Here is a 14,494-nt window from a genome sequence, read left to right on the forward strand (position 1 = left end):
TGTCTTCTATGTTTATTTTGACATTTACTTTGACGCTACATACCCAAAGAAGTTTCAGCAATTCTGGATTACAAATTACTTATTCAATCGAAAATGAATATAAATTAGCATGCAGGACGTTTTCAGAATTACTATGCCATTTTTCTCGTAAATAATTGTTTTCTCCAGAGTTAACTACGGTGTCGACTAGAAAAAAAATTCGTTTTATCTTCTATCGAATGAAAATGAAAAAATTCTCGACGTAGTCTGTTAATTTTCCGCACGACACATAAGTACTAAGTATACACGTTTAGATTCTTAAAGTGCATGCTTTAAGAAAACATATGCCACATAAAAGAGAAAGATATCTTGCGATTAAACTGAAGAACACAACTTTCTACACAAATAATGCAAAAATTAGAAGTACGTTGCCTCGTAAAAGTGTAAATACACGAAGTATCTCTAGGTTTAGTGTTAAATTTAGTGGCTCTGCCGGTTGGACGGAGCAGCAGATAAAAATTTCGCGAGGATCCATTAATCTAACCTGTAAGAATTTCCAAACTGATGTCCGTGCTCCTCGCTTGAAGCCTTTTCCTGCCCGCAGCCGTCTCGTCGATCGATCCTCTGCTCCCTCGTCTCGGAGCAGCCCTCTCCTCGGATTTCGCCCTGACGTCCGATCTGCCGCCGCTGCTTCGTCGATGCCTCCTGTCCCCTCGATCCTCCGATCGGTACCTTTTGTCGAACTTTTTGTAGAGCCTGTGCCCGGCCACGTGCTTCGAGGACGCCCTGTGCCCTTCCGGGGAGTCCGCGAAACCTGCCGGCGGTCGAACGATCTCTTCCGAGACCTCGGGGTGGAGCAACATGGCAGCACGCACGATAGAGAAAAGAGGTAGATAGACCGATAGATAGAGAGACAGATCGATCACAACTTGCAGGTGTTTCTTTCTTTAAACATCTACTTGGATTCCGTTTAGAATTTAAATTTCGCGCTTTCGAATACTTCGATATCATCTACCTGTCTAAAGCCGCCATTAGACCGCGGATCTCTATTGAAATTCATATTTTTGTCAATAGAATTAGCGAAATGGGAGGCTTCGCAGAGGTTCGTCATATCGAGACTTTCGTTTAATTCGATTCAATTTAGAATTCAGGAATATTCTACAGCTTTTTACTTCCCCGATACTTTGGTATCATCTGTCTTGAATTCCCAGCCAGGGTAGAGGGCGCGACAAATTACAGAAGTAGGAGGAAAGGAAGAGATTCGAGACTCAAGCAACAACTAACTACACTAAAAGCGTTTCGTTCGTCTGTGGCTATGCGATTTCTACCAAAAAAATAGCTTCACCGATCGTTTCGCTCGTTTGTTTCCTTGGCGCGTAAAGGGGTTTTAGTAAACAATAAATAATTTACCTCTCTGCCGCAGTGATGGCACTGCAGGGCCTCCAGGGCGCTGACAGTGAGACATTGGTCCGCGCCTTCGCTGTAAAAGACACTGTCGCTGCCCGGACTGACAGACCTCAAAGACTCCGCTGAAAGAGCTTTTAATCTCGCTTCTGGGCTCTGCGCTTCCACAATCATGGCTCGTTGTCCGTTGTGTCCTGGACTGCGTTGATAACGGCCTGGACTCAGCCTCGAACACATTATGTCGTCCGCCGCGCGTGATCTTCTTCGTGGCAGGCTGCCTGTTATGGCTGCGTTCTTGTCCTATATGGAACAGGGGCACTGTGCTCTCATATCGCGCCAATACTACCCCTTACGCCTCGATCGTTCCAGAAAAATATACGCAGGATTAAACGTACACGCGACACGATACGATTCTTCGACAATTTATTATAATCCGACTAATCTGATTAATCTGATTAATCCTCTCTCGTACGAGCCCCACCGGGAACCTCATTTATTTTTTTAAACATTCCCCCGTGGGACCAAATATCGATTAAAATATTAAATGTCGTCCTCCATGCTTACCTTCTTTTTTTTGTTATTATTACACAACTGAATTTACGATCAATTCCATTGGGGAATTTTTAATAAATACTTTGACCAAGACAATTACATTGAATAGTATATTGGTGAATACACTATTCACTATCCATGCGTATCTTACTTCTTTTTTTTTGTTATTATTACACCACTGAATTTACGATCATTTCCATTGGGGAATTTTTAATAAATACTTTGACCAAGACAATTACATTGAATAGTATATTGGTGAATATACTATTCACTATCCATGCGTATCTTACTTCTTTTTTTTTGTTATTATTACACCACTGAATTTACGATCAATTCCATTGGGGAATTTTTAATAAATACTTTGACCAAGACAATTACATTGAATAGTATATTGGTGAATATACTATTCACTATCCATGCGTATCTTACTTCTTTTTTTTTGTTATTATTATACAACTGAATTTACGATCAATTCCATTGGGGAATTTTTAATAAATACTTTGACCAAGACAATGACTTTTTATACGTTGAGATATTAATATAATACCATAGCTCGATTCGAGCTTCATTTATTATAATGCAAATAGAATTTAGGAAATATATAAATAAAATTTAAATTATAGGCATTTATCGTGGAAAAGAGGTTTTTTTGTTTTCAGAAGTAATGGTCACAAACTTTTAATAGACTTTTCGAAGTGCAAAGGGATTAAATAGCAAGGGTGAAAGGCCTTAGTTTGAACCCTTCGTTTACAATAATAAAATTAAATAAATCAACGAGACTTTGAATACAAACGGTGAAAAGCTAATTACAAAATGTGTAAAAGTAAATCTGGATGAAAAGGCAACAAACTATGCAAAATTGCTAAATGCTTTTTGCTAGTGGAATAATTAAAGAGCGACGTTGAAAAATTCACGAGAATATCTATGCCCGGAGGCGTGAAAATGGTTTCGATAAACACGGCTTGGCGATACTTTCGTTTTTGAGATATTGCTGCATTAACTGCAGCAGGTGTTGAAAGTACGCCATATTAGATATTCAGTAGACTCCTAGCCCAAGTACTTTGGAATTCTTCGTTAGCCCCAGTTAACCACAATCTCGTTGATATATATTTTACTACCCAAAAAGCTTACCTCCGATGGAATTTCCTACATTTTCTGAAGATTTTCCTCTAATGCAAATTATTTAATACAAATTACTCTAGTAAATTTCTGAAATCTACTCGATCTTAGTATTTTCGAACCGAATAAAGCTGGTTTCGAAGCCTCCATTTTGTAGTATGTGTACACACCAAGCACCAGCGACTTTCGTGTATTTCAATATGTAGCAGCAATCAGGATGATATTTCGAACAATTTCTAGAGTTCTTCTTTTTATATAAATTATTTAATACAAATTACTTCAGTAAATTTCTGAAATCTACTCGATCCTAGTATTTTCGAACCGAATACAGCTGGTTTCGAAGCCTCCATTTTGTAGTATGTGTACACACCAAGCACCAGCGACTTTCGTATATTTCATTATTTAGCAGCAAACACGATATTTCGTACAATTTCTAGAGTTCTTCCTCTAATATAAATTATTTAATACAAATTACTCTAGTCAATTTCTGAAATCTACTCGATCCTAGTATTTTCGAACCGAATAAAGCTGGTTTCGAAGCCTCCATTTTGTAGTATGTGTACACACCAAGCATCAGCGACTTTCGTATATTTCATTATTTAGCAGCAAACACGATGATATTTCGTACAATTTCTAGAGTTCTTCCTCTAATATAAATTATTTAATACAAATTACTCTAATAAATTTCTGAAATCTACTCGATCCTAGTATTTTCGAACCGAATAAAGCTGGTTTCGAAGCCTCCATTTTGTAGTATGTGTACACACCAAGCACCAGCGACTTTCGTGTATTTCAATATGTAGTAGCAATTAGGATCATATTTCGAACAATTTCTAGAGTTCTTCCTCTAATATAAATTATTTAATACAAATTACTCCATTAAATTTCTGAAATTTATTCAATCCTCGTATTTTCGAACCAGACCTGACCGAATAAAACTGGTTTCAAAACCTCCATTTTGCAGTATGTGTGCAGACCAAGCTCCCACGACTCGTGTAGTTTATTATTTACCAGCAAACAGGATGATATTTCGTAGAATTCCTGAAGATCTTCCTCTAATATAAATTATTTAATACGAATTACTCTGGTAAGTTATTTTCCTCTATTTCTGAAACTTACTCGATCCTACTACTATCAAACCATACAATCCTGTCCAAATGAAACACAAATAAAAATCGAATCCTCCAACGACTTCAGTGTATTTCATAATTTACCATCAAACAAGATGATATTTCGTAGAATTCCTGAAGATCTTCCTCTAATATAAATTATTTAATACGAATTACTCTGGTAAGTTATTTTCCTCTATTTCTGAAACTTACTCGATCCTACTACTATCAAACCATACAATCCTGTCCAAATGAAACACAAATAAAAATCGAATCCTCCAACGACTTCAGTGTATTTCATAATTTACCATCAAACAGGATGATATTTCGTAGAATTCCTGAAGATCTTCCTCTAATATAAATTATTTAATACGAATTACTCTGGTAAGTTATTTTCCTCTATTTCTGAAACTTACTCGATCCTACTACTATCAAACCATACAATCCTGTCCAAATGAAACTCGAATAAAAATCGAATCCTCCAACGACTTCCGTGTATTTCATAATTTACCATCAAACAGGATGATATTTCGTAGAATACCTGAAGATCTTCCTCTAATATAAATTATTTAATACGAATTACTCTGGTAAGTTATTTTCCTCTATTTCTGAAACTTACTCGATCCTACTACTACCAAATCATACAATCCTGTCCAAATGAAACTCGAATAAAAATCGAATCCTCCAACGACTTCCGTGTATTTCATAATTTACCAGCAAACAAGATACCAGTCTCCCGGGTCTCTAGTACTAATTTTCCATCCTTGAAACTTGTATTTCCCGACATTAAAATTCTCCGATCATGCAAATTCAATGACCTGTGTGTGCTCACCTCGTTGCTCCTCCTTCTGGCGGACACGTAGCCACCGGTCTTTTTCCGTGGACTCTCTCTGGTTCTCCTGTGCCTTCCTCCGTCGGCTCCCTCCCTGTGCAGATGATGATGATGGTGATGGTGCATGTGGTAATGATGACTGCAGCTGGAATCGTCCGACGTAGGAACGTGGCCGCCGTCCTCGACCGGTTCCACCCTCCAATCCTCCTTCTGGGGACTCCTGGTGATCTGTTGCTGCTGCTGTTGCGACTGCGTCGACTGTTGGTTGGTCGTTTCGCGTTTCCTGTTGTTCCTGTGCGGGCTCCTGGCGCTCGTCGACTTCCCCCTCAATCTGTGACGATGACTCGGCGTAGGGCTGACCTCCGCGTAGTCCGTGTAGAGTTCAGCGCCGCGTTCCGCCTCCGTCGCGCTACCCAGGAAGTCCAGAGTGAAGTTTCGTCGTCGCCTGCGACGCTCCTCCTCGCTCCAGGTGCGTAGATCCGGCGGAGACTCCGCGTAACCCCCCGACGACGAACGGTGACCTTCCTGGAAAGATATTCGATCGATCGAAAGGGTCTTACACTTTGAAATTCGGCGATATTCAAAGAATTTGAAATTGCTATATCGAAAGCTGTCAACAGCGAGTGTTTAGGGGCGAATGGTGAGGATCAGGATGCCTAATGACTATTGCAGTCTAGCGGAGATGCAGCGGAATTTCAGAAGTTAATTCTTGACGGTCAGTCGCTGGAATTCGGCGGTGCCGAGAAAATGGCGCGGCGTAATTGACACCTTTCTAGGGATTTGTAAATAGATGTTGATTTCGAGAGGAACTCGAGTAAACTCGGGCCGATCGGAATTAGTTTAATTATCGTCTTACGTCACGATCCAGCTCCGTTTCTGAGGTGTGTCCGCTCAGAGGCGCAGTCTGCTCGAGTTCCTGACCCAGATCTGTCATCGCATCTTTCAGGTCGTAACTGCCTGAACTGCTGCTGCTGCTGGACCTAGCCGGCGACGGTGGCACCTCCAATCCGAATGGAATTTCCGTTTCCTCCAGTATCGGTGGTGGACTGCACGGCTCCTCGACGACAGCCTAACTCGGAACACCACGGAATTTTATCTTTCAGTACGATTGGCTTAATCTCCTGTTCGATATACGAGCATCCGGGAAATATTTTTCGACAAAGAATTCGTTCTGGCGTATAGAAATTTCCATTCTCGCCGTCGAACGGGGGGTTTTCCTTTCCGAGAAGTTAAACCATTTATTTTAAATCGAATCTTTTTATATGTAAGACACCAGTGCGATATTTAAAGAATTCTTAAGGCAATTCTCGTATGGAAATTGTTAAACCGGAGCAAACGTGATTTTTGCAAAGCAATATCTTCCGTAAGTCTGTTTCCTTGCGAATGGCGCTTATTGATCATAAAAAGCGATCTGATAAACGGAACCGTGTCACGCCAATATTATGCTTACGACGTCGGTAAAAATGTTATTATCCGCCCTGATTCTTCCGACTACTTTATTTACGCGCGTGTATTTGATATTCAACCGTGCTCTCGGAACAGATATACGCTCTGCAAATATCTCAGATTGCTTTCTCTTGTGCAAGCAACAGTCCACGAGATGCATCTGAAATTGCAAACTTACTGTTTCATGATGAGAGAAAAAATAACACTCTCAATATTAATTTTCATCTACGATCTGTAACACGAATTCACGTAAGCGTTGATATAAAGATACATACAATAACTAATAGAAATATTTAGGATTACAGAAGTCTCGAAACATTTCAATGAATCCTTACATAAGAGCCTGTTTCAATCGACTATTTCCTATAAGTTGATGGATCGAAGTGACAAAAATAAATAAACGACACTTTCAATATTAATTTTCATCTACGGTATGTAACACGAATTCACGTATTACGTATTAAAAATTCTAACAATATTGAGAAAGTTGTTCCTTGACTCCGTAAAATGAGAAATCCCCCATAAAAATGTTCCAAATTTGAAAGTACCATAACTCCTATAATAGTGAATATATTTCAATGAAACTTTTTTCTGAAGTAGGGCTCATGGGTACCTACGTATAGCGCCAAACAAAATGACTAAAAATGAAAATCGATTTTTTAAGAAAAATCGACAGGGGGTAGGTGCCTAAATTTTTCGACGAAAAAAAAAAATTTCAAATCGTTCTGAAAAAATTATTTTCGGTTGCGGGGGTCCATTACAATTATTTTTGGTGAATAGACATACCCCCGAAATCCTACCCAGTTTTGAGAAAAAAATTCGAGAACGTGTGAAATTTTTCGACAAAATTAAAAAGTTTTAAATCGTTCTGAAAAAATTATTTCCGGTTGCGGGGGTCAATTACAATCATTTTTGGTGAATACACATACCCCCGAAATCTTATCCACTTTCGAGAAAAAAAAACGGGAAGGTGCTGAAATTTTTCGGCGAAAAAAAATTTGTCAAATCGTTATGAAAAAATTATTTTTAGTTGTGGGGGTTAATTACAATCAATTTTGGTCAGTACACATAGCCCCGAATTCCTACGCACTTTCGAGAAAAAAATTCCTTACAGAAAATCTAATATGAGGCCAGAAATGGTTCTGCGAAATTTCACGCGTATCTTTAAAACGTCATAACTTCTGAACGGATTAGAGGATTTTAATGTTTCAAACGGCAAACAACGCGTATTTTGGTGAAGAATATGTAAAAATTCTAACAACATTGAAAAAGTTGTTCTTTGACTTCGTAACATGAGAAATCCCCCATAAAAATGTTCCAAATTTGAAAGTACCATAACTACTATAATAGTGAATATATTTCAATGAAACTTTTTTCTGAAGTAGGGCTCATGGGTACCTACGTATAGTGCCAAACAAAATGACTAAAAATGAAAATCGATTTTTTAAGAAAAATTGACAGGGGGTAGGTGCCTAAATTTTTCGACGAAAAAAAAAAATTTCAAATCGTTCTGAAAAAATTATTTCCGGTTGCGGGGGTCAATTACAATTATTTTTGGTGAATCGACATACCCCCGAAATCCTACCCAGTTTCGAGAAAAAAATTCGAGAACGTGTGAAATTTTTCGACAAAATTAAAAAGTTTTAAATTGTTCTGGAAAAATTATTTTCGGTTGCGGGGGTCAATTATAATCATTTTTGGTGAATAGACATACCCCCGAAATCTTGCGCATTTTCGAGAAAAAAATTCAGTACGGGCGGAACTTTAAACGTTAATAACTTTTTAACGAAGCCTCCATCAACAAATTGGTATTCTTGATTTTCGTCTTATTTTGCCCTCTAGAATCCCCCATTAAAATTTTTCCCAGGGGTGGCTGCACACCCTGTATGTGTGAGATGACAAATATAAATAAACGACACTTTCAATATTAATTTTCATCTACGGTATGTAACACGAATTCACGTAAGCGTTGGTACGAAGATACATACGGTAACTAATAGAAATATTTAGGATTTAAGACGACTCGAATCTGAAACTCGACTGTTTCAAGATTTAAAAAGAATTTATCAACTCTTTCCCATAAGATGATGGAAGTTTCAAGAATAATAGACAGTTAACATCAGCGATTTAAACAGATAATATTCCGTTTGAAAGCCGAGTTTGCTCGAGAACTAACACGCCGCGGGGCACACGCAGGAAAAAGGATTTCCATCGCTGCAGGATTAAGCACCGCCAATTAGATATTCCAAAGGGAAGATTATTGCCACGGAAATGGAGTCGTTATATCGCGAAGAATGCGAATATTAAAAGACCGAGATGCCCAAAGGGGAGCTTCGAATTGAACGGTGAGCTTAACGTCTTTCGCGAACTAGCAATTAGGTATAATTGTACACGAGCGGCTGACACGAATACAGGCAATATGACCAACGTATTTGCATAAATGTTTGAGTGATAAACAGCCAAAGCACCGTGGACCGTCCTCCGAGAGAAACTCTGACTGGCACGAGCGGAGAATAGCTGAAGCAAGTGGCATACTTGCAGAGTATCGACACGAGCTTTGGATCTTACCAAAGAAGCTATTCGTACATGAAAATTTAAACAACGATAATCTGCTGGAGCTTCGCGCAAACATGTTCGAAATATTAACACTAAACTTACCACAACCGGTCGAATGACCGTTTTTAAAATTTCGTTTAGAATTTCTAACACATAATATTATTTTAGCGCCATTTTACTTCATGATTTTTCTAATAGTATACGTACAATGAATTTTACAATATTCACTTCCAATCTTATTGTTTATTTTCTGAGAAAAATATGTAGTCTGTCTTGCCTACCACGACCGGTCATCTGACCGGTTGAACGATTTATGTTTTTTTGTAAAAAACTGGACATTTGGTACCAAATTCTGGTTAGCTTCCGATGTAAATAGGAAATATATGTATAGTAAAGACGAAAGGAGAGAATTTACAGTTCCCACTGTCTTAGAACAGTCTAACAACGCGTATTAAAAATAGTTAAACTTTAGACGCGTTTAGTTTCGAAACTATTAGTATTTTATTAATTATTGAGGCATTATTAGAAGCGGCAAAGCCTCCCCTTTAAAATGGCTTTTGGTTTTTGTCGATCCGACATTCCGTTTTCGAGATATCGTAATTTATGTAAAAGGTAATTTCTAAAATTCCGCTCTCGGCCTTAGACAAGGCTATTAACGCGCATTAAAAATACTAAAAACTTTAAACGCGTGCAGTTCCGAAACTACTAGTGTTTTATTAATAATTGAACCACTGTTAGAAGCGGCAAAGCCTCCCCTTTAAAATGGCTTTTGGTTTTTGTCGATCCGACTTTCCGTTTCGGAGATATCATCGTGTAAAGACAATCGTAATTTTTAAAATTCCGCTACGTCTGACTCTCCGCCTTACGAAAGCCTATTCACGCGCATTAAAAATACTAAAAACTTTAGACGCGTGCAGTTCCGAAACTACTAGTGTTTTATTAATAATTGAACCACTGTTAGAAGCGGCAAAGCCTCCCCTTTAAAATGGCTTTTGGTTTTTGTCGATCCGACTTTCCGTTTCGGAGATATCATCGTGTAAAGACAATCGTAATTTTTAAAATTCCGCTACGTCTGACTCTCCGCCTTACGAAAGCCTATTCACGCGCATTAAAAATACTAAAAACTTTAGACGCGTGCAGTTCCGAAACTATTAGTGTTTTATTAATTATCGAAGCATTGTTAGAAGCGGCAAAGCCTCCCCTTTAAAATGGCTTTTGGTTTTTGTCGATCCGACTTTCCGTTTTCGAGATATCGTAATTTATGTAAAAGGTAATTTTTCTTAATTCGACTATCTCTGTCTTCGTCTAGCAGTCGGACCTCCTTGTCGCACTTGCTTGGTACTGACCTAGCCTGCGTACGTGACTGTCGTGACCCAGTTCCGTAGTATTTCCAAGAATTTACTACGCACTGTCTACTATCTACGCGCGCGGGGGATGAATGAACCCGCGCGAGCGCAACAAAAACGTAAACAAACCCTATCTCCGAAACTAGCCACCGCAGCGACTTGAAATTAAAATCGCTATATCTCCGGAACTAATGAAGCTATCGACTCGTACAAACGCTCATTTTAAAGGGCTTTTCATCCTTTACCTAATGATCATATCACCTACTACAATTTTTGCTGTCTTCTATGTTTATTTTGATATTTACTTTGACGCTACATACCCAAACAAGTTTCAGCAATTTCTACCGATCGTACGACTAGTGTACGATAAAACTGGACCATAAATTGTTTATTTAATTGAAAATGAATTTAAACGCAGGATGTCTTGCGTAATTACTAGGCAGCACTTTTTCTTAAATGATTCTTTTCTCTAGAACTAACTACGGCATCGACTTGGAACAAAATTCGTTTTCAAGGGTGTTTTATCTTCTTTTCGATGAATGTTAAAAAATTTGTTCACATAAAAGAAAAGAACATCTTACGAATAAACATCAAAACACAAGTTTCTATACATATAATGTAAAAATTAGAAGTATGTTGCCTCGTGAAAGAGAAAAAGAAAGATTGATCATTTGACCGGTGGGTTTAGTGTTAACGTTCTAGTTCGTAAGATTTAACCGAATGCGACCAAATTGTCGTGCATTGCTCGTCTGCATTTTCAATGGAGGCTTGAGCGATCTGCTGCGGATCGTGTACGCGATGGGTATAATTATTGGTTCGAATGTTGCTGACGTTGCTCGTGACATCGATGAGCCACGTGTCTCCACCGCGATATTCCGAGCACAAAGTGCCACAAAAGAGGCTAAAATAGCCAAAAGGGAATTTGGCCAGCACCGAACATTCCGGGGTCTGTAAGATGCAGGACTGGGATAAAATTGAAACATTATTTCATAAAATATATTTCCAGAAATAATAGTTTCGTAAATTTTTTGAATTACTTGAATATTTATTTCTGATTGCGTTGTTCATTCGTGTTTTTTTCTTCAGTGGTTACTTTTAACCTTATTGACGAGTTCTCTAGCAAAGACGAAATGTCAATTCTATTTTTGTAACCTTTTCGTTTGATATTTCAAACCCCAGGAGGAATCAATTAACGTAATGGAGGCATTTGTTCTCGGAATTCTTGACAAGGATTTCGGAGGCATCGTGTTATCAATAAAATGGCCCTATAGAAATCGTTTATACGTTTACTGTAATAAAGGTTTTCGAAGATGCATTGTTCATTGAACGATATAGTCGAATTCTTATTATTATCGAAATACGTATTTGAGTCCAAGTGGAGTGGAGGTTTAAGATATCCATTCATGTTAAATTGCAGGGTTATGAAATGTGAATGTTATTTTCCAAAAATTTGAGATAACGCCACCAGCGAAGAATCAGGATTCGTTTACTTTTTTGCCCTCATGTGAAACAACGATAAACTTTTGTTTAAGGGAGTTTATTAATTGTACTTGAGGTAGCGAAGGTTATCAGACAACGTACGGTCACGTTAGTCGGGGAAAAATGAGAGGCAGAAGATCAAAAGGATTCCGACATGAACGATGCGGTGTATGTAACCTAAATGTAATAAAACGGACGTACAAGAGTTCGTCCTGGCACATTCCGTTGCACGTGGATCTACATACTCGGCGTTACCATTCATTAAACCAGTGTTTCTCAAACTTTGCCTTCCCACGGACACACTTTATGAAGGAAAACTTTAACCTCTACTGGAGCAGAATTAAATTCTCCCTCTTTAAATACGCTTTAAAACCGTTTAAAGACGATACATATTTACGTACGTTTCATCAAATCCTATTCAATTTACAGTCAAATTCCGATTAGCATACCGGAGCAATGCCGGCAAATCAAATATGCCGGATAATTGGATCATAGCTACATATGAAGTGATAAAAACGAGGAATTGGGCCATTTTTACAGGGTTAAGGAACAACTTTTCGAATATTCTTAGAATTACTAAATATTCTTCGCTAAAATATGCGTCATTTGCATTACGAAACATTAAAATCCTTCTATTTATTCAGAAGTTATGATGTTTTAAACATACGCATGAAATTTAAGGGGAATTGGTCAGACATTAGTCAGACATTGTATTTTCGGTAAAGAATTTTTTTCTCGAAAGTGTGTAGGATTTCGGGGGTATGTCTATTCACCAAAAATGATTGTAATCCACCCCCACAACTGAATATAATTTTTTTAGAACGATTTGAAATTTTTTTTTTTGGCGGAAAATTTGTCCACATACTCGAATTTTTTTCTCGAAAGTGCATAGGATTTCGGGGGTATGTCTATTGACCAAAAATGATTGTAATCCACCCTCACAACTGAAAATAATTTTTTTAGAACGATTTGAAATTTTTTTTTTTGGCGGAAAATTTGTCCACATACTCGAATTTTTTTCTCGAAAATGCGTAGGATTTCGGGGGTATGTCTATTCACCAAAAATGATTGTAACTCACCCCCGCAACTGAAAATAATTTTTTTAGAACGATTTGAAATTTTTTTTTTCGCCGAAAAATTTCTGATTTGATATTTATTTTTATTAGAATTTAATGTCTCAAACCTGCCATGAAATTTTATCAAAAATCGTAATCCCCGATTCAGTTATTTGCAACTTCATGAATTCTCTATTAAAATATTATTCAATAGTATTTCTCAATACCTCGATTTTTTCGAATTTGTCACCAACTAAAAATCGTTGCAACGCGCATAATAAAATGTGCTTGTTATTGTTCCGTTTTCCTTGCTCGATGTTTTCATTGACTCTACTTGCCGCATGGTAAATAATAAAAAAAAAAAACCGATCACTCGTTGAAGAATGAACTATGACGTATAACAGTTGTAGTTTCGCTATTGAGCGTATCAATCATATTCAAGAGTCGTAGATAAAAAAAGAAGTGATATATTGTCAATACGCTAGAACGTCGATTATCCAAACTAATATGCAGGCAAATTCATAATCGGTCCAGAAAAACCAAAGCTGCAATAATAAAATAATTTCCAAACATACACTTTCACTATGTGCATCAGTAAAAATGAATAATTCCTAGATTTAATTTCGTACATGTTGCAAAATAATCATTCGAGACGTGTTTATTTCATTTATATATTACACTATCGTTTCGAAGTTACTAAAATTGTTCGATTCTCCCGTACCCGCCACCAGAGGGCCACGCTCTTGTCTTTCTCGCAAGCGTTCGTCCCACTTTCCTATATATACGCTTCTCGACTATCTAATAGCGTCTAATTCAGGGCCTTAATATCTGCTATCGACACCTCGTTGATGAGTCCCCACTAGCAGGCCCCAAAGAATACAAAATTGCAAAAACCCCCCCTTGACTTTCTCTCCAAATTAAATTACAAAACATCGGAACTACGGCACAAACTTATTATTATTGGGCCTTAATATGTTCTCTGATACATTAGAAAATAATTAAAAAAACTCACCTCGCTTCGAGCCAGGCTGTATATCGAACTGGCGCTTTCGAACGAGCTTCCGTCAGCGGCAGTGGCGGTGGCCGAGGCGGACGCCGCGGCGCTCGACGTCTGCGGGGGCCTGGACCAGGAACTGGTCGTGGCGGAAGTCCCGGTAGTGGTCCCAGCCTCTGTGGACGTGTTGGCAGTGACGTAGTCCTCTGTGGTCGAGGTCTCGGACAGGTCGGTGTTCGTTCGACCTCCGGAATCCGTTCGCGCGAGGCTCATGCCGAACTCGCTGGACGATTGCGACTGCGGCTGCGACAATGGCGGGCCAGGACTCGGGCGACGGAATCCGCTTCTCGATCTACCGTTGCTCGACGTGATGGATGATTCGACGCTGAGGAGTAATTGCCTTTAAAAATCGCCTTCAGGTTTTACACGGGGTGTCTCTACCACGGGGCTGACAGTCAATGAACGACTACGTTAACACCAGCGATTCTTAACCTCCTCGAGACCCATGAACGTTGAGCTAATGCCGGGTCATTTGTGACCCGCATGAAACTTTTTCTTTAACACGTCACCCATATACGGGTGATCGGATTTTCCACCGTGAAACTAGATAAATTAATTCGCAA

At 38.6% G+C, this 14,494-nt stretch overlaps 1 protein-coding gene across 4 annotated transcripts in view; it reads right to left on the reverse strand.

Moving 5' to 3' along the window:
- LOC143348526 (uncharacterized) overlaps positions 1 to 14,494 on the reverse strand; it is a 101,980-nt gene that overhangs the window by 42,291 nt on the left and 45,195 nt on the right. For 2 of the 4 annotated variants that reach the window (XM_076778822.1, XM_076778820.1), the window contains exons 8-12: positions 13,890 to 14,271; positions 5,852 to 6,064; positions 4,996 to 5,520; positions 1,390 to 1,683; positions 524 to 824 (exon numbers count right to left, since the gene is read on the reverse strand). In XM_076778822.1, coding sequence (XP_076634937.1) covers positions 524 to 824; positions 1,390 to 1,683; positions 4,996 to 5,520; positions 5,852 to 6,064; positions 13,890 to 14,271 — 1,715 coding nt within the window. The remainder of the gene's footprint in view (positions 1 to 523; positions 825 to 1,389; positions 1,684 to 4,995; positions 5,521 to 5,851; positions 6,065 to 13,889; positions 14,272 to 14,494) is intronic. The other 2 variants (XM_076778821.1, XM_076778823.1) reach the window with 2 other exon arrangements.

Source organism: Colletes latitarsis, chromosome 11 (genome assembly GCF_051014445.1).
Source record: "Colletes latitarsis isolate SP2378_abdomen chromosome 11, iyColLati1, whole genome shotgun sequence".
In the NCBI taxonomy this organism is placed as follows: Eukaryota; Metazoa; Arthropoda; class Insecta; order Hymenoptera; family Colletidae; genus Colletes; species Colletes latitarsis.